General features: G+C 42.5%; 1 protein-coding gene across 2 annotated transcripts in view; it reads right to left on the bottom strand.

Annotated features, from left to right (window-relative positions):
- LOC146834706 (fibronectin type III domain-containing protein 7-like) overlaps positions 1-21,966 on the bottom strand; it is a 56,485-nt gene extending 34,519 nt beyond the window's left edge. For both annotated transcript variants that reach the window (XM_085602221.1, XM_085602222.1), the window contains exons 1-8: positions 21,781-21,966; positions 21,345-21,358; positions 20,154-20,419; positions 17,715-17,969; positions 7,672-7,932; positions 5,865-6,134; positions 4,347-4,601; positions 1,555-1,812 (exon numbers count right to left, since the gene is read on the bottom strand). In XM_085602221.1, the coding sequence (XP_085458347.1) occupies positions 1,555-1,812; positions 4,347-4,601; positions 5,865-6,134; positions 7,672-7,932; positions 17,715-17,969; positions 20,154-20,419; positions 21,345-21,358; positions 21,781-21,843 (1,642 nt within the window). In that variant the 5' untranslated portion in view covers positions 21,844-21,966. The remainder of the gene's footprint in view (positions 1-1,554; positions 1,813-4,346; positions 4,602-5,864; positions 6,135-7,671; positions 7,933-17,714; positions 17,970-20,153; positions 20,420-21,344; positions 21,359-21,780) is intronic.
- Positions 21,967-22,838: the final 872 nt, after the last annotated feature.

The following is a 22,838-nucleotide window of genomic DNA, read 5'->3' as shown; positions in this document are numbered from 1 at the left end:
CTGTGCATTGAAATTCTGTTTTTAAAACCTTTTTAAGAAAGAACCTTTTTATTAGTTACAGTATGTATTTACATTAAGAAAAAACTATTACAATTAAATAATAAAGTTTTGACACGCTTCTACAATCATAACATCACTAGTTTCACAACAGTTTGTCCCATAAGGATGTTTGTTCTTTTTAAATCAGCATTTACAGATGGAATTAAGTAAAAGAGAAAGATTAGGAGGGTTATGGGAAACAAAGCAGAGAGAGGAGAGGCACAGCGTATGCAAGATTTAAGAAATAAAACTCTTGCTATCAAAATGCCATATTACGAGTAACCATAGATTTAAAAATCATCAAACATTTTAGCATTACTTTCCCCTTTTTGAAAGATGCCTTCTCCAAGCCAGCCAATTAAACAAGATCCTTAATCCATGTTTAAGTAGATGGTTTCCTATTTGACATTCAACACTCGAAGACTTTTAGCTAAAGTTAACCCATCTAAAATCCACAGGACTAGCTTTTCTCTGAATCCAGTGGGATTACTAGTGCAGCAAGAGTTGTCCTACCACCAGCTTTGTCTTTCGATGACCTCATTGGCAAAATGAAGTTATTTTGGACATGTCCAAAACATATGGATAAGCCACTTTTGCTAGAACACCATCTTATATCACAAAGTATCACCCGGTTTCCATTATAATTTAAGATGATCATCTGGCTCATCTGACCTTTAACAAAAAACATGCTTCAGGGGAAGCAGGTAGGTGTATAATGCAGGAATCATTTTACATCAGCTCCCCATTTATTTCTTTTAATCTCCTGACTGAATAAGATTTGTCAGAGAAAATCATCAGGGTAAGGTAATACTTAATTTTCTATTGATTATTTCTTGAACTTCTTCAGGTGTGATACCTGGTCCTCCAACCCATTGATCACCATATCTTAAGAAGCCTTTACAGAACCCAAGTGCTCCATAACTGTATATTCACTCGGGCATCTGAAAATCGCCCAATGCCCTGTTGATGCTGTTGGAGTTAGGTAAAAAAATAGTTCAACTTCTAACTGAAATGAATTTAGGCACCTATAAAAATACCCCTGGGTGGGTGGGCACACATTATTTTCTTTAATTGCAACCCATTTTATTTGTGCAAATATATAATCTAAAGTATAAAAGAACCCCCTCACCTGAAGCAAAGTTTCTGTAGTCCCTCTGCCATGATGATATGCTTTCGATGGTCATACACTTCAGAACACCACTGGGGATCACTGGAAATTTCTTGAACTATGGGTCACTAGGACCATAGTTGTTACTGTAGTGCATGTGCACTATTGATGCATGCATGCACAGTTGAGCCAGTTATTAAAGTGCAGGTTGCACAGTAGCACAGAATACTAACAGGACCAATTTTTACATACCAGTACATGCTTGTGTCCTAAAGAAAGAGCGTTTGCAGACCTGTTGACTTGGAATCACAAACACATTCCCTGTGGTTTTTTTAAGTTTAAACTACATGGATACCATACATTATCGGGGAACAAACTCATAAAGAAATACTGTATAACGATTGTACCTGTTGTCGCGTATCTCGATGGGCACGAGGTGTTACTGCCCCGGATGTCACTGTAGGAGTACACTGTGACGTTGTACGTGGTGTCGCACTCTAATGCCGAAAGAGCGCAGACTGTTGACGTGTCATTACAGAGGATGACGTTGGTTCCATGCACTGCTTTTGTTTCGTACATTTCAGCGCCTCGGACAGGAGACCAGACAATCTCGAGAGTGTCACCGGATACATACGCTGGACTCACGTCTCCAGGGCAACATGGTGCTAAAAAGTTAAACAAACAAAGTAAAAGTTAAAATCAACCGCTAACTTTTTTTCAAAGAAATATATATATGAATTACAAAATATAGCAAGCCGTTCCTCACTGAAACATTCTGACACATGTATGGGCACATTGTTAAAGGGCATTTTTCTTATTAAGTAAAAAATAGTGAGCCATCTGTCCCATACTTTCTTTAAAAAAGTAAATTGTTTTGGAGTACTGAAGTATGGAGTCGATTCATAATAGATGTATATACAAGAAGAGTACAAATATGGCTTTACATATTTGCACACAATCAAAATAAAGCACACGTTGTTGATTAGCAAATAGGATGTGTTATTTTGTTGGAAAGATGCATGTCATTTGCACAGTCACTGCCTTCATAAATATTTATTCTTCAAGTTTTGTATAACACAAGCTTGACTCAAAGCAATCAGAGCGCTTCACAGAAATTGCATAGCAGCAATTACAAGTGTATTACATTTGGAATAAATATAAATACATGGTGAAAGCGTATAGACGAAGTATGTGGAAGACATCAGTACATGTTGATGGAGCAGGTCACATGCCTGGTTCCTACATGGTCATTGGACATCATGGGCCCTTTTGAACATTAAAGGAGGCCTGTTTTGGAACAGAAGGCATGCAGTCCTTAAATGCCCATCCCAAGGACATTTTAGGTCCCACCTACAGGCAGCTTTTAGCTGTGTGTTGTCGAAGACCTATTGTTAACACTACTACTACTTACAGTGAGATTAGATGTCTGATAGAGTATTGATTGCAAAATTATAGTCTGCACAGAATATTGTGTCAAAAATATTGAGGACCAAAATATCGAGAAGGTAAGTGCAAATAGGTAAGTAAAGATTTACTATTCTTAACTACACATCTACGTACCTTGAAGATATCCATATAAATACCAGTATGGTAAAAATGGCATTTCCCGTAGAAATTTACCTTCACAATTTTTTGTCCTCGATATTCTTGACACAATATTTTGTCCACACAATATTTTTTCTGTGATATTTTGTCCAAACACCGTGAGATTTAGATCAGCTCATTGCTTACCATTTGCTTGCATCTTATTCGATGACTTTCCTTCCTCCTCTTATGTTTCTCCCTCCTCTGGAGCATAGCTTCTTTACCATCGTACTGACTGAATGACTTTACCCTTCCACTGCTCACGTTCAGGAAACTACTTTTTTTGTTTCCTTCAGCACTCCATGGGAGTGCATGTGATTTCTTACTCTGTCCCCCATATGCTGCTTTCCCCACACATCTGGCCCCCCACTCTACGTATTGCTCCTACGAAGCTCCTCCCTTAGTTCTCCTGTCCCTCCCCTTTGGCCTGAATATAATTATTTAACCAAGCTCTTACTTACATTGCTTTCCATGCTCCCAGTTGCTGGTGACCACCGCGGCCTGGGAAGGCAAGAGCGGCCTGGGCCAGGTGAGGGGGGATTTCGATGGACGATAACGAGGGAAAATTAAATAAATAATACATTTTACCTCGTCATCATCCATCGAAATCCCCCACTTGGCCACACCACTCTAACCTGCACGGGCCAGGGATGGCTGGTGATGCTCTGCGATGTTTAGTTTTTAATTGCCACACCGTTGATTCAATGCTCCTCCTACCCCGTTCACCTATTTTTCCCCCTAGCTTTTCTGTTGCTCCTACACACTCCCTGTTGCTGACACCATTTTTCTGTTGCTCCTACCCACTCCCTGTTGCTGCTGCCAATCAAAGCTGTTTACTTTTTAAACTCTTGTCCCCACTCGCTCCACCATCGCTCCTCGACCTCTCCCCATCAAATTTTTTTCATTTTTTCTTTTTAGGAGAGTGCAGTACCTTCAATCTGCTGCTCTGCTGCGTTCTCTAAAAAAAAAGGTTTAGTTGCGCTTTTTAAATTCAAATTTACCACCCCAAGATGGGCCAACCACTCTTTTGAATGCTAAATATCTAAAAATAGCAGTCGCATCAAAGTGCATATGTGCGCATGCATGGTGACACATGCATGCAATATATCATCACGCTGAAGCTGCTGTAGCATCATGACATATATGTGGACATGCAAAGACACTTAGATATTCGTCATCATGCTGTGCCTTGCGTTTTTCTTTATTTTAGTTTTTGCTGATGCTTTTCAGCATGGGCAATCAACAGTTTTTTGTCCATGCTTTTTAGCTTACAGGTTTGTAGAACACACTGCTCCAACATGCACATCACTCCTTGGCGTGCTACTCACTCAGACATACAATCCTACTGACAATCAGCACTCCAGGAGTCCAAGGTTTCTAAATCTAAATTCCATACATGGCATGCCCCTGAATAAAGAGAGCCTGCAGAAACAGGCTGCACAGACGTCACAACTAGCTTTATATAAGGCAGTCACAACACAAGCATGAACAATCAATCCCCTTATTTGCCTAAAGTTGAGCTAAACAGCCAGTGCCCTCTTAAAACTATGGAGGTTGGCGATGTTTCTTTGCAGATATTGGTCAATTACAGAATGCATCCCTTTCGCTTACTTACCAGTGGTGTAATTGTGCACATCCCCTGATGGACTCTGCCCGGCCCTGTTGTACGCAAAGACACTGATGAAATAGGTGAAGCCACATTCCGCTGGGAAAGGGCACTGTGTCAATGATGTGTTGCAGTTCACCTCCAGTCCGTCATCACTTTTCACAAATACAACATAGTAGTCTTCGAGCTGCACGTCAGACCAGGACACGGAGAGGCTGCCGGGGTTCGCCTCTGAAATTGCGATACCTTCTGGAGCACAGGGAACTAAGTAAAGCACAAGCAGGTCTGTTAGAAGTGGCACAAATAGGCTTCGGCATAACCAACTCCAAATAATCATGTTCTAAAATGTGTAATATTTTGTAAAACGTGTTTCTGCAGAGCTTAACTACATACATAGAGAGACTCAGAAATTGAACATTTTGGAGGACATTAGAGACCATGAAAATCAATTTACAAGGTCAGTTCAAAACCCTAAAGATTGCTCATAACCCATCCAAACATGAGCACGCAGTTTTTAAAATGATTTTTCTGTGCACCTCTACTTTCCCCTATCGGTATGGAAAGCAGGTTCAATAAAACTATATTGCTGGAGCGAGCACTGCCTGACAACTTCTGACGTAGTTCTGAATTTTGTCCATCTCTGTTGGAAAAAATGCTTGAACGAGTGAGATGTATTGGTTCGATTTAGCGCTTTTTTGGAACAGCTCTACAGAGCACCCACCAACATTACCCCCAGAATTACCTCTGATACAGCAGTTTATGTGTTTCCACTGACATCGGTGGCCTCGATTCACGCAGACCCGATACATACAAAAAGACGGATACCATTAAAGAGAAGGTGGAACTCAGGTTTTCTGAATGTTTGTGACCGTTGCTAGAATGTTTTTAGAATTGTGAAGGATGTCCTAAAAAATGTGATTCCTGCACATGCTGTACTGTTACCTGTTGCCCTGTAAACAATCATTCCCAAGAAAGCAAATGTGGGTGGTAAATGTGGAAAAAAATCAATTTGGGTCCACTGAATCTAAGTGGGTAAAAAAGGACAATTGGAGCATTAATGCTATCAGTGCTTTGGAGGATGACTCTATGGGTTCTGGGCAGAGGGGAGGATGAGAAGGCTAGGGATCAAACCACCGAACAATAAAGAACTTAGAAAAAAATCAGATGTATCACTATTTTCCTCAACAGATGGACATGTTCACACAAGCAACCCTAAAAATAATGGGAGCTTTGGTGTGGTGGTGTTGTGTGGAAGTTAGACTTGGTTGGTGTGGAAAATAAAGGCAACCACAAAAACATGTTTACAAGTCCATCATGTACAAGTCTGAACTCAGGATTTTTTGACCATATGAATTGATGTTGGTCCTGGGATTGGGGCACAGACTTAAAACACCTGAGGTTGATCAGTTGCCTTTGCTAAAGTAGGTTTGGAAATGAGGTGTACTCTAGAAAACTAAACAATTGAGGAACATCACCGGGAAGATCAACGCTAAATCAGACAGGGCTACTGTAGCATAGGTCACTTACCAGTTAGTAAAGGCTCTGCAATCGAAGGTAGACTGGATCCTCCATCATTGCTCGCAATGAGGGACACTGAGTACAGTTTTCCACACTCAAGTGAGAAGATGGTGCAGGATGTGGATGACGATGTGCAGTTGAGGATGGGGTCGCCGGCATCACTGGAGAGGGTCAGTGTGTATTCTGAAGCTCCATGTGCTGCAGGCCAGTTGAAAGTGGCGTCCAGGTTTGCAACGTCAAGAACAGTGGTAATAGTAGCTGAAGCTGGAGCCTCGGGACCTGTTTGAACCAAATATAGGTATAAATGTGCTGCAGCTGTTCCAAATTCCACGTTATATTAAATCACATCATTCTATCATGCCATACTGACAATATCAGGACCATATTTGAGTGATGCAGAACTTTGCCTCTATATTGACTAGCATGACAATGTCTCTCCATTATTATTTCGAATTCACCACATCTGTTCATTCAGAGTGAGTAACGGACTAGATGACCACTAGCTCTCTCATCATAAACAGCCACTAACAGACCCCAGAACAACCTACATTGTTGCACGCTTCATTATCAATACAGAATCTGTCATATTCCATCCTGTGGCCTTGATGTCGCTGTGGATGCTGACCTCAAAACAGTTGATTAATTATGATTAAGGTTAATTACGTTAACAACGTTTCTAACTTTCCTCTCTCTGTCCTTCAATGTATTCTCAACTTGACATTAATAAAGATGAAAGATCTACAGTCTAAATCACATAAGTTCTACTAAGTTGGACACTTTCAACTAAACGCAGTACGAGTTTCCAGACAGTCTGGAATTTTGCAAAAATTCAGGCACAGACTTAAGTAGCAGAACCCTCATAGTTTCCCTCTGATAATCAGAATCTCATTTGCACGCATGTATCTAAAATAACCTCCCTTTTCTAAGGTTAAGATCTACTCACCATCTCACTAACTCAGAGCTATGTAACAGTTGCCCATCAACACCCTACTCTTGATACAGTATGGTCTATTCTGAATGGAATCCACATATGTCATGGTATAAGAACCGCACAGTCATCGGAAATGAAGGGTGCTGTGGTCTGAGTTAACCCTTAGCCTCAACTTTCCTCCACCTGAAGTGCTTAGATGTCCCTGTTCTGAGGTATAATACCATACAGTAATATAAATATCAGTTTTTTAAAGTTGATATGATATAACATGGTTTGATATTCTGTACCAGAAAAAATATGCCTAATGTAGACAAGCCCGGTGTCAGTGGATATGAGGCAGGCTTTCTTGGGGATAGTGGGTGTTTTCTACACAGGGGAATACTGTTCTAATAGCAGCGCCCTGATGCTAGCACCAAATTCCCACACAAGGATTTTTCAACCCACACTTGCCTGCTCTTCTTCTGGAATTGCTGATTGAATACTAGAATCCGTTTTATGTGAGTGGACTAGGTACTAGGACTGGATTTAACTGGGTAGGAATGGATTATTGGAGGTGCTATCACTGGACTGAAATGCCTATACAAATAACTGATGTCTCGAATATCACTCTATCAACCAACTATTGATCTAGTCACAGGCATCAAGTATCTTTCAAGGTCATTGTCAATTGTTTTCACAAATAGAGGTTTGCTCTTCAAGCTGTAGTGTCATTAAATTATACAAAGATAACTATGGATTTTGCAGGTGGGTAAGGAGCACAATGTGCAAAGCCTTTGCAATTAAACAAAAGACTATAAGTGCCATGCAAAGTGAATGGGGTGTGTAGGCAGTTGCAACAATTTGTTGGTGTAATGGTCACATCATAAACGTTTTCTTAGCTCTTACGTGTTATTTGAGTGAGAGTGAAACTATCTCCAGGATTGCCATCTTCATCCCAGGCGTTTACGATGATGGTGTAGACGGTACCAGGATCCAGACCAGTGAATGTCAGGTTGGTGTCTGTTGTATTCTCGGTTATTCGATTTCCCAACCCATCGGAGCGCACAATCGACACCGAGTAGGACACAGCTGCGTGAACAGGACTCCACACCACTTGCACGCTGTCAGAACTTTCAGAGCTCGCAGTGACGTTTGCAGCCGCCAAAACTGTGAAAGAATATCAATACAGTCACTACTCAATCTGCACACCAATATCACAATGCTATTACAAAACAAGAAGGCGGGGGATCCCTTCCTCCACTCTATGTCCATTGGATCAAGACAATCGATAGAGGGTGGTGAATATAGGCAGAGACGATGCTGGCACAGCATGGCATTTCTTCAGATCCTTCAAGACCGGGTGAGCTGTGGAGATGGGACAAGGCTACTGCCGACTGTGGGTGTTGCCTTATCTCCGAGTGAGTACATGAGAAGTGCCACTGTGTGGCTATCTGTTGCTGATTAGAGCACTTTATAATTGCTGTCCTAGTCAGCTCTGTAGCATCATTGTGGTGTACTATGATGTTGGCCACATACTGCTGTAACATCACAGTGGTGTCCACTTTCTTTGGATGCACACTGATATAACATTATGGGGGTGTACAGCTGATTTGGGTGCGCACTGCTGTGACATCACAAGGGTGTCCGGTTGCTTTGGGTTCACACTGATATGACATCACAGCAGTAGAGATCATCTCTCAAGTATGTGTCCTGTCTCTTATTAGGATAAAGGGAGACTATATGGTACATATTCAACATGCACGTAATGGATATTGATAAGATGACATGGAAAACAAACAATTGGCTTCAAGAGTAGCAATGCAGCATGCCGTTCTGCTTTCTAGGTTAAACTGCAATGGTCAGGGTTAGAATGGTGAAGTTGAGTCTTTAAGATCTTAGCTACAGACAGCCTTAGCCAGGGTTGGACTGGGACACCAAAATAGAAGTGACCCCGTTAGCGAACCAGATATCTAAAAAAGTGGCCCACGCTTCCATATCAGGTCAGTTTTGAACTTGTAAAGACACACAGTATTAGTATTTTGCAAGGTACGGGAGACTCCATGCAGTTGTGTTTGCTGAAAGCAATGTTTGTGGTAATATCAGGGAAATTAGCAGTCAAAACTGGGCAACCTGGCCATAAAGCTGGCCCACAAACTGCTAAAAAAATGCCATACACACAGATCAGATCAGCCCATCGGGTACTGCCTGATTTCCCTCTAGGCCAGTCCGACCCTGGCCTTGCCTGTCTCTACGCACACCTATTGTTTTCAGTACTTAACATATAATTAAAGCGGGCTTTTGGGTCAGCCCGTTGCTCATGTTTGGATGGCTTTGCATCCTATCCCATTTCTCTGCTCTTGATTTGACGGCTTTCCTCCCTATTCGTGAGTTTGTCCCATCAAGGAGCTTTTGGACCCTCAGTGGCATATTTACAAGCCCATATCGCCACCACAACATCATTTTCAGTGACATTGTGATGGCGACAGGGGCCTCGCCTTATTTAAAAGGCGGGTTAAGCCACTTAGCGTGGCTTCACGCTGCCTTGTAAAGAAGGCACCTTTTCATGCTGTATTTAACGTGAAAGGGGAGGGTAATGGGTGTTGCGGTGGGCATTCCACCGCAACACCCATTGATTTTGACTCTGCCCCCTATTTACAAGGGCAGCGTAAATAGGAGGCAGCGTAAAAGTTAAAACTGGGAAAAACCTGGTCTTAAACAGCGAAACGAGGAGAAATGCTTTCCCCCTGCTCTAGACAGCTAAATTTAGCGCCAGTGCAGGGGTAAACGCAGGGCTGCACCATATTCTAGTAAATATGGTGCAGCCCTGCCTTTCTAAATTGATGAAGCGTGTCGTTAGCCTTCTTGGCTATATGACACACTTCGCCACTTTATTGTAAATATGCCCCACAGTGTTGTGATGGGATGAGCGTATCCTTCAATGGCATGCCACATGGGACTCTTTTATTTAGCATTTAGCACTCCATTGAGAGTGCATGTGTCTCCTTGATCTTTCTGTGCCCCAAAAACCCACACGGCCCCCACCGTGGTCCTTTTTCTCTCCTCGAGGCACAGAACGCAGTGTTATTTATTTATTTTACAAGGGCCAGTCAATTTCAAAGTGCTGCTGAGTCACTCACTTCCTTTTTTGAGCTTCATGTGCACTTGTTTTTCACTTCTTTTTGTAACATTTTACTTTACCACTTTAGCATGGCAGTCTGCCATGTTAAAATGGCAGATTTTAAATATCCATCATCCATCAACTACCATGCACGCATCAGTGGCCATCAATAGAAAACTCAGCGCAAGTTTGTCGACCATGCCCACGATTGGCAAAAAACATCGGAAGAACCAATAACTCGAACTCGTGAAGCCAAGACCTATCGGCTTTGCCTATGCTTGTCTACATAAGGCGATAACGATAATCACCAAAACGTAGAGGAGAATAGTTTTGATTCAATATCACAATTTCTGTATGAATGATGCATGGATGAGCAAATGTATTTATATAATTTGTTTATTTATTAAAGTGCCGCGTGCAGCTGAAGTTTCACCAAAGCACCTGGGACTGGTATTTTAGATTGGCGAAAAAAGGTGAGTACAATATAGGTTAGTGCCATTGAACAGAGGTCTTTTCCTTCATGGGTAGGGGTGAGGGAGGCCCTTAGATGTTAAGGGGTTTCGATATATTAAGTGTTCTAGAGTGGGACATGCTTCCTTTCCCTCTGGCAGCAATGGGTGGCCTGCATCTTCACCCATCTGTATACAACACGCAAAAAGTATTCACTGCATGGTCTGGTTGGCCAACAATGGGGTTCCATGAGTAGATGCTGCAAAGATATGTGGGAAGTTGGGTGAACACCTGCCTCCAGATCATTATGAACACTGTTTCCAGTTCTGGATTCATAACGTCACAAACTAATACATTCTGGGTAAAGTGGACTTGTTTTGTTTGTATTGAAATAATTAGACTAACCTATCTGAAAACAATGTTTTGTTGGAGAAAAGTTCAAGACTGAAGTCTGTGTCTGTAATGACCAAGAGAGTATGGGTCTCCCTGGAAGTGTGGCAAAGAGGGGTGACCAAAGCTATTTGAGCCATCAGTTTCCACTCCTGTGACTGCTGGATGACTGTACACCCTACTGGTTTGCAAGGGCAAGGAGCCTATTTGAAATGTGGTTGTTAACATATCAGCAGCTGCACAGATTGCAGGGCCTTTTTCCTTCTGTGCAACTATGAAGATATCCTTGGCAAACCATGTAATCTTTTCCACAGGCAGCCTGTTCATAGCAGAAGGGTGAAAACAGCAAACAGCCGGGGTTACTACCTCCAACTAGCAATGCTAGAAATTGCTGCTAGGTAGTTTGTGCCACAGTTTCAAGAGACAGGCTGAAACCCTATGCAGACCCCATACCTTAAAATGTAGTCACCTCACAGCTAGTCATATAGTCAAAGTCTGGCTCAGAAATATTTCTGTGACGTCTTGTACATCTCCTCTCTGCTCAGTGCGGAACTTTTAAATCGGGTACTTGAAAATGCAGTTCTTCAGTCAAAGATCAACATGGCGACTTCACAAATTTGGCCCTAGGTCTAGAGCTTATCCTTCCATTTAATTTTACTGTTTTCTTCCTATGTGTGCCCTACACCAGAATTGTGTTGCAAAAACCTACATTGGAAATAAATTGCAGGCATGCACCACCCTTGTTGCGGCAATCCTTATCACCCCAGGATTTGGAACAGGAGTATCCAACCTTGATAAACACGTGGTAAGTTCAGAAGGATAGCTAGCAACTTTGTAAACGATTCCCATTGAGATGAATTGTCTGCAAAGTATCTTCAGAGAACATCCTGAAATTCTGGCTTGGGTGGGTCCAAACCTGTGTCAATGTTGGACAGTCCACTGTCAGAAGCAACCTTATTTACTGGCAATCACTTAGTAGGCACAGGGGCCTCTGAAATATGCTTTGAAGTAGGGAGGCCGCTCCAGGATTTCTCCTCAACAGACTCACCTCTGTGTTCTCTAAGGATTCATGGTTGCTTGTTATGAGCATGCAGTCAGTTGTCACACTCTTCAAACTTCAGCAGATGTGTGAACTGGGGCACAGGGAAGCACAAGGAGACCATTTCTCCTACCTCAATTCAGAATTTCTGCAGAAAGTAATCTTGTGGCCAACAGGCTTAGTTTGGGAGGATATTATCATTAACTCCTACCGTGACCTAGATAAAGTTACAAGTACATCCTGCTGGATCTAATCTTGTAGATTGGAGGCCTCAATAAAATTTGCCGTGTCACCTTTCGTTTTGTCCGTGTAATGATCCTACAGGTGTGGCAGTTTGCACGTGTGTCTGTTCAGAGACGTTGTGCAGTTTAGAGGCAACAGCACCCGCAAGGGATAACACCACTAATAAGGTGACGAGGAGTTGGAAACATCTATGTTATCACCATCTTTCTCTTGATAGGGTCATAACCAAAAGTTTAAATAAAAAGAGCTCCCTCCCAATGAAGAAACATGCCGCGTTGAATAGGTGAGGGTCTTAGCCATAGTTTTATTTTGCATTCTTGGTTGGAACACATATACCCTGTTAGGTCGCTCAATTACTGCACTTGAAATGCTAGTAACATTTGTTTATCAAAACCTCAAAACGCTAAGAATATTTTCTCTCCCCTTTCTTGGCCACTTGACGACAGTGGCAGGAAGGCTAATAGAGGCTCCTATGATAGTTGGTATTTTCAGTAGTGTTTGGATGGATGTAGCTCAGTTTCGCTCTTCCTTTCCTCTCACTGTGCCCAAGTGTTTTTTCTTTGCTGCCTTGGCTTGGAGGTTAAGAAGGTAGGTTTTAGTGGTAGGGCTGCTCTAGAGAAGTTGTATAAGGTGCGGCGAGGATCCGTGATGAAGAGGCCAATATACGTTTCTATGAGAGTTGGCAATTCAGTAGTCTTGCAGAGGACTTGTCTTGGCCTCACTAATCTTTTCCTCTCACTGCACCAAGGTGTTTTATCTTTTTGCTGTTTTTGCCTGGTGTTTGGACGTTGAGAGGGTGGCTTCTCTAATCTATTCCTCTCACTACCCTCTGTATTTTGTATTTGTTGCCTTTGCTGGGGGACTGGGGGTTGAGAAGGTACTATTCTACAAGTAGGATCACTCTAGAGAGGTTAGGCTGAAATTCGGAAGTCCTACCATTGAAGTTTACAGTGCTTTATTTGTTACAGAATGAATTCCAGTGCTCAACGCTCTGCTCAGAAGTCTAAGGCTGGTGCTGTTAAATGTCGGCGCTCCAAATACCTAGGCTGCATAGTCTTGAATCTACAGCAAGCGGTCTTAATCATCCTGCTTTCTCTCTTTCTGACATTTTTTTCCGTCTTTCTCTTCGTTCGTCTTTCCACTTTGCCCGTTTTGTTCTGTCTTGCGCTATGTAAATGTCTGATGAGGAAATGTAAGTGATGGTCTTCAAAGTGAGTGTCGGTGGGCCCTACTGGCAACCACTAGCTCAAATTATGGACAGAGTTTACACCTGGCATTGATCTGATGATGCAGTCTGGTGCACCCTAGTGGGTCTGCATCCCAGTGCTCATCACCACTTACATGTTATCAACTTCATAAAAGTTGGATTTATGTTGGGATTATCAGTTTCCTAGTTAATAGGACAACAGGATGCTAGAAGAGCCAGCAGAGTAGCTTGGGCGGAGGTGTCACATTTGTACACTTTGGCTCATAGGATCTTTTTGAACACTGTCACCCAGTCTGTCTTATTACATTAGGGACCCTCCTTTGTTTTAGGAGGTCTGCAGGCTCTTTCATTTGAATTTTTGGGGAACGGACAGTTTTAGTTTTGTTTGCAAAGGTGCTTAGGGGCACTCTCATGTAAAGAACCACTCCTCTGTTACTCATTCTTTATTTCCCCTCTAAAACCATAAAGTGTTCCATCCAGAGTTCAATACCATCTTGCCATTATTTTTTCCAGAATAAAATCCTCCCTTAAGGAGTTTGCATTCTAGTCCTTGAATTAGGTGCAATACTGTTTCTTTGCACTTTGTTTCTTTTGGTTCATCATCTAAGAGTAAAAAAGCATTGTCTTTTAATACTTGGTAGATGGAATAGGCTTTCTATTTCTAGATCCCATGAAACGGCAGGGATCCTATCATGAGGACCTATCTCAGGTAGATTGTCTCAAGACATGGTTGCCTCCTGGTCAGAACACGCAATTTTATAAATTTGCACAAAAGCGGCTTGGCCACTCCACACACCTCTACATGGCAATGTAAATTTTGGCGGGTAAGTTACAGGCTCAAACTGAGTGTGGTAGGGAATATCTAAGCCAGAAAATCCATGGGTCACAATCTTGTGACCAGAATATGAAGGGAAAAAAATATTGAAAAGGAAAGTACACAGAGAGAGATATGAATTTACTATTCTTAACTCCACATGTACATACCTTGAAGATATGTATATCACCAAGGAACGTTTATCTTGAGTTGCTATACAAACTAACCGTTCGATATTTTGTCCCTCTATATTCTGGTCATGATATTGTAACCTATCGACATTATGACTTCCATATTCCCAACCCACACCACTCAAACGCTGGTTTGGGCTCTTGGAGAGCTGTGTGATTATGTAAACCCATGTTACCTCTTGAATCAATTTAGTACAGACTAACGCGTGCTCCAATCGGATTCGACCACTTAGCACTTTTGTGCTGATAGAGAATAGTGGTTAAAATAATGAGGGCTTGTTTGTCTTGTAAACATGTTTGCTTTCCAGCTACATTCATTTCAAGCAGTGATTAAAGGTAGTCATGGTCAGTGCATAAGACGCACAGGAACAGTTAAGGTCTGAACAAGCATTTGTATGTTAAATGAGCCTGAGATCAGATTTTAAAATGTAACACATGTGGTGGCATTATTTTAGCTGATTCTTTTAAACTGGATAATTTTTTTAAGCAATCGAATTGCATGCTAGATTTAGCAAACAATTGTATGTGGATCATGAATCATAAAGTGAGGACTGGTCATTCCACTCAAGTATCCAAGAGACATTCCTAATAATCCTGTGGGACCAACTCGCCCCCTTTCTACCATATATCACACGCCGTTTAGGCAGAATCAAGGTACATGCATAAGGCCAGTGTCTGTGAGTGTGCATGTGTTTGCGCTTGCACGAGCGTCGATATCTCCACCTTGCCACTTATCTCTACCCAATTTCTTGAATCAATACCTCAAAGAATAAGCTCAGGTGAATGTCCTATCCATAAAAGAACCAGGACTTTTGTTGGACTGTCAACAAACTCTTCATAAACTCAGCCTTGAACCATGCACGCTTCAAGGATACAAATTATTTTTTCACTCTAAATTAGGCCCTTTATGCCCATTCTCCGCCGATCTTCTGGAGGTGTTGTGGTTGGCACAATTACTCAGTGACACGTGGGCACTGTAGAAACACTGTGTAAATATTCTAACCTACAAGAATATGCTGCTATTTTCTTCCTATATTCATACTGTTGGGGTCAGTACTTGGGCTGACACAAAACTTGACCATAAAAATGATGTGTGCCTTTTCATTGGATCTCATCACCTCCTGATAGTTCTGCACCGCAGCTTGCATTAATCTAAACACCTGATGCGTGTCTATCTTCTTGCCCTCAGGGTTGGTCATCCACCTTGCCATATTCCCAAATACTCTTCCACATACATACTAAATTTAGCTCACCCAACGTTGCTTCTAGATTTTGCTGATCCTAAAGACGCGAATTTGGGATTTGTGATAAATGTCCCAAGTTCTGTCTCCCCCACCCCTTGTTTGCGCCGTATAGAATCTCACAGCTTCAGTTGTAAAAGGATCGATATCAATTGTTTGGAACGATCTTATCCTTACAACAAGGATGCCATTGAGCCTTAAGGCCGACAAGGGATGCTTTGGAACCCAGAATGAAGTGGTGAGAATGGGGCTCTAGTTGAAAATGAGGATTTTAGAGTCATTCGTTGTTGGAGGCGACACCGAAACATGCCTCTCAGGTGCAGGAATCCATTACCAGACAGTAATAATAACCTGCAGCTCTGAAAAGGATTTGCAAAGCCTTACCTGGTTTTGATTTCGAGTCTGTGTTCTTTGCAAGAGGTGTTACATTACTGTCCCTTCTACAATGGCTTTGCATCGAAGATTGCCCCAGGCGTAAAGAAATGACGATTGAGGGCCCATTTGTTCGAATGAATAACTGCTCGCTGCAGCTGCAGAGCCGTAGGCCTCTACCTGACCTTGTTTCAGAGTTAGCCTGACTGTGTTACGGATATTAATATATGTTTATCTTCTGTGCAATGAAAGGATGAATGGAGATGTTGAGTTTTAGCGCTTTTTGATGAATTTCCAAATGTAACGCTATGTGCAGACCCCATGTGTCAGTCAACCCAGGTTATCGGATTACTCAAATCTGATCACCCACGGTATGTCTACCAGGTCATAGATCCTTGTCATACAAGACATGCATCCATTATGACTGCAGCTGCCATTAGTATATAACAGAAGACTATTCACATGTGCAGCCTTGTTGAGAACATACCCTCCTTCTAGGGGACAGCCAGTGGCGAGACAACAGTTCTCTTTACCCACTCCTGCATTGCAAAACATGACCATCAATGGACATTCGGGATGTTGCTTAGTTTGATGATGCCTGCTTGGGTTTTGAGACCTTTTGTGATATCGTTCACCAGATGGACCCTTGAAGGAAGCAGAAATCTGTCTGTGTAGATACAATGGAAATACAACCTATTTCAAACCACTATTGGTGTCTGAATTTTAGTGGTAAATAGTCTGTTAATATAAAACATAAGCTATGGCCATACAGAGGTAATGAAAAGTTTATTTTCTCATGGTATAATCCAATATGACTGAATGACCTAGAATGACAACGAGTGAGAAAGTGAGCGAGATGGTAAGTGTTGTGGGTGACTGAATCAATGAGTGACTCTATGGATGAAAACGTGAATGAATGACTTGCAGCTTCACATTCGAGCCTCCCCCTCACTTCTTGAATTCTTCAAGAAGCTGAAGATCTGGCTCTTCTAGAAATCTCTTTAGGTCATAGGCATGTTTACATTCACCTGTTCAGTGCCACGATACCCTCCCGGATTAGTAAGCGCCTTAGAAATCAACATAACATAAAATACCAATGAATAAGTGAATGTGTGAATAGTGAGTGATTGTGTGAGCCAGGAAGAGAATCAAGGAGTGAGTCAATAGGTAAAACGGTGTGTGAGTGGATGAGTAAGTGAGTCCGGGAGTAAATTGATGAGTGAGTCAATGAGCGAAAGACTGAGTGGTTGGGTGGGTCCATAGCGAGGTATGGAGTGAGTCAATGGGTGAAATAGTGAGTGTGTGATTAGGTGAGTCAAACAGTGAGTGAGTGGTTGAAAAATAGAGTGACTGAGTGGAAGAATACATTAGTTAAAGAATGATTGAGTGAGCTAAGGGGTGATCCATGGATCAAAGAGTGAATGAATGTGATGTGAGTCAAGTAGTGAGTCAATGGGGGGAAAAGGTGTGAGTGGGTCAAGAAGTGAGTCTGGCAGGAAATGAATGAGCCAGGGAGTATATAACTGATCAAGTGAGTGAGTGTGAGTGAGTGAGGAAAGAGAGTAAGTAAAGAGTCCACGAGTGAGTAAAGGAGTGTGTTAATGGGTGAAAGAGTGAGTGTGCCCTTGAATTAGTGAGTGAGTCAGTAAATGTGTAAATAAGTAAGTAAAGAAATTAATGAATGAACCAAAGAGTGCATTATAGAGTGAATGGGTGAGCGAGTATTCAATGAGGTGGGTGGGTTTGGTAAGCTGGAGCCTCAGTGAGTGAGTAATTTTTCACAAAAGAGCATTTTTTGGGAAAGAGCTGTCAGTCAAATTCTAAACTATTAGATGAATTAGACAGAGTGTAAAACAGTTGCAGTTGATCGAAGAGGATACCTACCTGTCCGTGTATACTTAGCACGGGATGGCTGACTCATTCCCGCGGAGTTTATAGACCGGATGGTCATTTTGTAGAGGACGGCGGGATCGAGCCCGGTCACGGTCCCTGGTGAGCTAGGGACGGTGGTCTCATAAAACAAGGGTCCATTGCGGGCTGTGACGAGGTAGCTACTGGCGCCTGGGACGGCCGCCCACTCCACGGTGATACTTTGGCTCAGCTTGGAGTAGGCCTGGTCAATAACGGGTATCTCAGGAGCTGGGGATGAAAGACACAGAGAGCAAAATTAACCCTCTTTCCTTGAGTTATCCTGTGTTCATACATGGGATCATAAATTTACATTACCCAATACATATTTTAAGACAGTTTCAAAATGTTTGACTGCAGGAACTTCCATTAATCACGTACACCCAGTAGTTTTATTGAACCAGTCACATGGAATGATGAATGGTATTGATTATTCCACTAAGGCTGCTCTATCCCTCTTGGCACACGTCATCGGATCTCATCATGAATGCTAAGACTCTACATGTATCTTTGATGTCATGCATGGTATTTGAACCTCATCTCCGTGGTATAGAGACTGACAGTGTTTACACTTTATAGACTTCTGGTGGTTCAAGGGCACACACAGGTCCATGCTTGCACTAATGAAGACCTTACTCTGAGCCCCTCCAGGCAGCTCTACAATGGAAGAACTGGCTCTCAAAGGATGAGCTGGGCAGGCTTGGCCCCAGAACTCCCTCTTCCCCTCACAGGAAGACTGAGTGCATGCAGATGCCAGTGATGTGTAAATCTATGATGGTTGACACGCAGAATGCTCTGATTTGACCCAACATGAGAGACATCTTTAGAAAGTGACGCAGTGGCATCTTTTCACTAAAATCACAGGGGTGGAGAGAGAGACGACATGTCATAAGACTCACGACTCACTGATGTCACACATGATCTTTGACCCCATGACACGTCATGCTACTATTTACCAGATAATATTTATTGAATACCCAGTTTCACGCGTGCTAATCACCCTGGGACTGCAATAGGCGCATGCACTAGAACAGCAACGGCAGAGATGCCCGCTCTCTAACATGCAATGGTTAGGACTGCTACAATCACAGGTGTTGCAAAGCAGCCCGTATGAAATGCAAGCAGAACCACCTGCTCCCTCTTTCTGCCCCTGATTAACGCCCGGTTTTGGTGCCTTTAGTAAAGCATTGCACTTGCGAAAAGTTATTTGCCCGACAGTGGGTATTTATGGTCAAAATGCTTTAACATTATGAGGCATCTAGCGAAAAGCATCCATCCCATTATTACTGGTGCCGATATGATCAGGAGCTTCGGTTATGGCTCCTTGAACCGGAAGTGCAAAGTCCAAATAGTTAATGACACATCAGTGCTGCCCTCCTACACAACGTTTAAGGAGCAGCCGTCCACATCAGACTGCAGCCATCTGGCACAATGAAGGCTACAATTCCGAAAGATGATCCCACAGGTAAATGTGATTTATGTGTGGAAAAGCTCCTTGTACAATACTTTTTACTGCTTCGCAGAGGTACGACCTGTGGGGCATGGCATACAGAGGTGTCACAAGCCTGGAAGGTCAGCAAGGTACGAAGGATTTTTCACACCCAAAGGTGATCCCAAAAAAATGTTTAGTGGGTGGAAGTAGGGGAATGTCAGGTAAAGGAAACGCAATGCAAAGGAGAAGAGCAACTATAGGGGATATCTTTGTGTGCATTCAGGAACACTCCTCACTCTTATTCTCACTTCTGAACGTACACCTTAATAAATCAGACAATAATAGAGCAGAAAGTTAGGGCAATTTTAAAGAACCCCCCTCCCCATTTTTCTTTGTTGTGTAGGTTTATACCAGTACTTCCAAGGAAGCATGATTTAATTTGTGAAGTGGGCCCCATGGAATCCACCTCAATTGTGTTATTTATGTGTAGTGTTTTGTTGTGCTCTTGAATGTTCACATGTGATTCTACAAAAAGTACTCGACCCACCCCAGCCAGTAGCACGTTTGGCCCTTCACAAAATCTCAGCTACACATTGAATATAAATGAATAAGTATATGATCAAGCAGCTTTCTGTGTCACACGCTTCTGTACATGCATCACATGTCAAACCAAAACTTTGTTAGTGGCATGCTATCAGTGACCCTGCTGTGTACTTTACGCAGGCACATTGCAAATACACCGTAAACTCTTCTACAATGATCGCGTATTAATCGCTTTCAACCTCAGCACAGGCAGGTGGGCCCACGCCATCCTTACCCACAGCAATGGCACAGTGCCAACCGCTAAGATGTAGTCCCAGCTTGTGCCCACTGCCGGCTACATCCATCATTTCATATCATAGGTGTATGCCACCTTGCAAGGGTGAGATGGCTGATGTGGTATAGCATTAAGGATACAAGAGAGTGCATTCGACAGCTCGTACCTGTGTGCCCTACTATGGTTCCCTCGGCCAGTGTGACTCCATGGCTGTCCAAGGCCTCCACGGTGACGTCATATAACGTGTCTGGCACCAGGGTGTTGAGGGTCCCGATGCTGACAGCACTGTTGAACACGGCAAAGGCTGACGGGGTGACCACAGAGCTCACAGGGGTGGCCGTCACCCTGTAGGAAGAAGTGCCTGCAATCTTGGTCCATTGGACGTAGAAGCTTCTCTCCGTCAGTTGAAAAATGGACACGTCGATAGCTGAGGTTTACAAGAAACAAAAAAAGCAGTATTTATCAGCAAAGAGTGGCATCTGGCGACAGCATTTCAAAGCAAACTATGTCGGAAAATACATTTCATGCACTGAGATTATCACGCGAAATGCAGTGAAAATGTGCATTCATTAGAAATTCCTCACCAAGGTCTTCCAAAAAAAGCAAAAAGAGAGGTCATTTACAGAACCTTTAGGTAGCCCCGTACTTTATAAATACCACAAATAGATACATGAATAAAAGGTACTGGAGCCTAACTATTTTTCAAAAGTGATGATCCCATGTTTAGACTTCAAGGCAAAACGCCCTGCAAGCCTCGAGATGGAGATGCCTTAACCTGTCTCGTGAGCTCAGCCCAATCTTCTCTGAAGAGCACATTTCATGAGGCTGCAGGTTAATATTAATGACATATTTTCAAGACTCGAGGTGCCCCTCCTGCAGAAGTAACCCAGGGGTCTGTACATGAGATTCTTCAAGCAGCAACGAGATTCTAGTATTTATAAAAATACTGCTTTTCCATAGATAGATAGATGGATAGATAGATAGATAGATTAGATAGATAGATAGATAGATAGATAGATAGATAGATAGATAGATAGATAGATAGATAGATAGATAGATAGATAGATAGATAGATAGATAGATAGATAGATAGATAGATAGATAGATAGATAGATAGATAGATAGATGGATAGATAGATAGATATACGATCCCACCCTCATCTCATCATTTAATTATAGATATGTGTGTGGAGAAATCAATGCCAACGGTATTAGAAAGCAAACTGCTTTGATTCGAACATTTACAAAAAAAATCATTAAGCTATCCAACGAGCTTGTAATTCATTTTAATCACTGAACACCTTGTGGTCATGTGAGTGTCAACTGCAAATGAAACAAAAAAAATATTTTACCTGAGCTCTGCGAAGCAGCCTGAAAAAAATAAGATTTGCATTATTACAATATTAAGATCACAAAGAGTAACAACTTTCGATGCCAGAGAAGCAGATAAACGGGAGTTTAATTTTTTTTTTAAAAGATGACATTCCACGGTGAATTGCCCCCGCCTCGCTCATGGACTGGCCCTTCCCAGACCTGCCCTTGACCGGCGCTCGCGACCGTGCAGGGAGATGCAGGGAGGAATGCGGGTCATGTTTCTCGGCCGGCGCGCGCTGAGCCTGGCTGCTGACACACAGTGGGCCGCGAGCCGCTGCTGACAGGCTCTGAAGGTCATGACCTCTGCGCCTTGTTTCTGTGGCATGGAAGACCCGTCACGCAGAAAAAGCACTGCGCTTGGTTGTGGAAATAAAAAGTCTAACTCCGGGAGGTTGATTTAAAAACATGCTTGGACTTACCTTCTCAGCACAGGTGAAGAAAACCCCCACCAGAACGAAGAACCGGACGCTTCCTATCTCCATCTTGACCTGCGCTGCTATTATTCGTCGAGTAACATGTGCCCTCAGCAGACAAGCTGGTATCTATAAGTGCTTATTTCTGAAGCTGGGATCGCCTGACTACACTGCAGCACTGCTAAAACACATCCCTGCCCTTCTGATAGTGAAAATAAATACCTGCTGCTGGCCACACCCTACAGCTGAGGGGGCGGCCTAGAGAAAGGGAGCGCTGCAGAGGTAGGAAGGAGCATGTTGCCCTTTTCACTCAGGACAAAGAGTGCAGAAAGTGGCCAAACTAGAAAAAAATTGTTAATTTAGGTTAAGTCTCTTTGCCATATCATTAAGTTTTGGTTTGAAAGACTTTTAACGTCCTCGGGTAGTAGGCATAGGCACTGAAAGTAGGGGCCAGAATCATCATGCTGGAGTTTAGTGGGTGAATGAGCAATAAAGATGTTTTAATTTTTTTTGTTGATCTTGTCACATTTGTTGCGCGTTTACAAAGACAAAGATCAAATGTCAGACTTTGTCTTCTGAAAAACAGCTGCTTATTCCTGTACTATTATTTATTTGACTGCAAAGTGAGAGGATTTTGTAAAAATGATCTAGGTGCCAATCCTCCTGGGATACTGGAAGCGAATGGAAATGCAGTGGGGTGCTGTTTGGGTTCTAACGCACAACATTTCAATATCAGTAAATGAACTAAACACATAGCTCAAATTACATAACCAATTAGGAACGCACAAATGAAGCACTTTTTTGTAATTCTGAAGTGTGACGGAAACAAAGATTTTAGTAGGATCGAAACAAATCAAGAGACTTTACTTGGTAATGCACAAATGCTGAATATTTGCTGAAACCCGATTTCCACATATTATCGTTTTTGCGCCATATAGTCTATGCAAATTTAGTGCCATTTCAATTGAAAATGTAGTGACTGTAAATGACAGTGACAAGACTCACCAGTGCTCCAAAATGCACCACCAACTCAGTTACGGCTTCTCCGCTAACGCGGAGGAGCG

The sequence above is a fragment of the Triturus cristatus genome, chromosome 4_2 (assembly GCF_964204655.1).
Source record: "Triturus cristatus chromosome 4_2, aTriCri1.1, whole genome shotgun sequence".
Lineage (NCBI taxonomy): Eukaryota > Metazoa > Chordata > Amphibia > Caudata > Salamandridae > Triturus > Triturus cristatus.
Note: the sequence above shows the minus strand (reverse complement) of the source record. Positions and strands in the feature narration are given on the sequence as shown.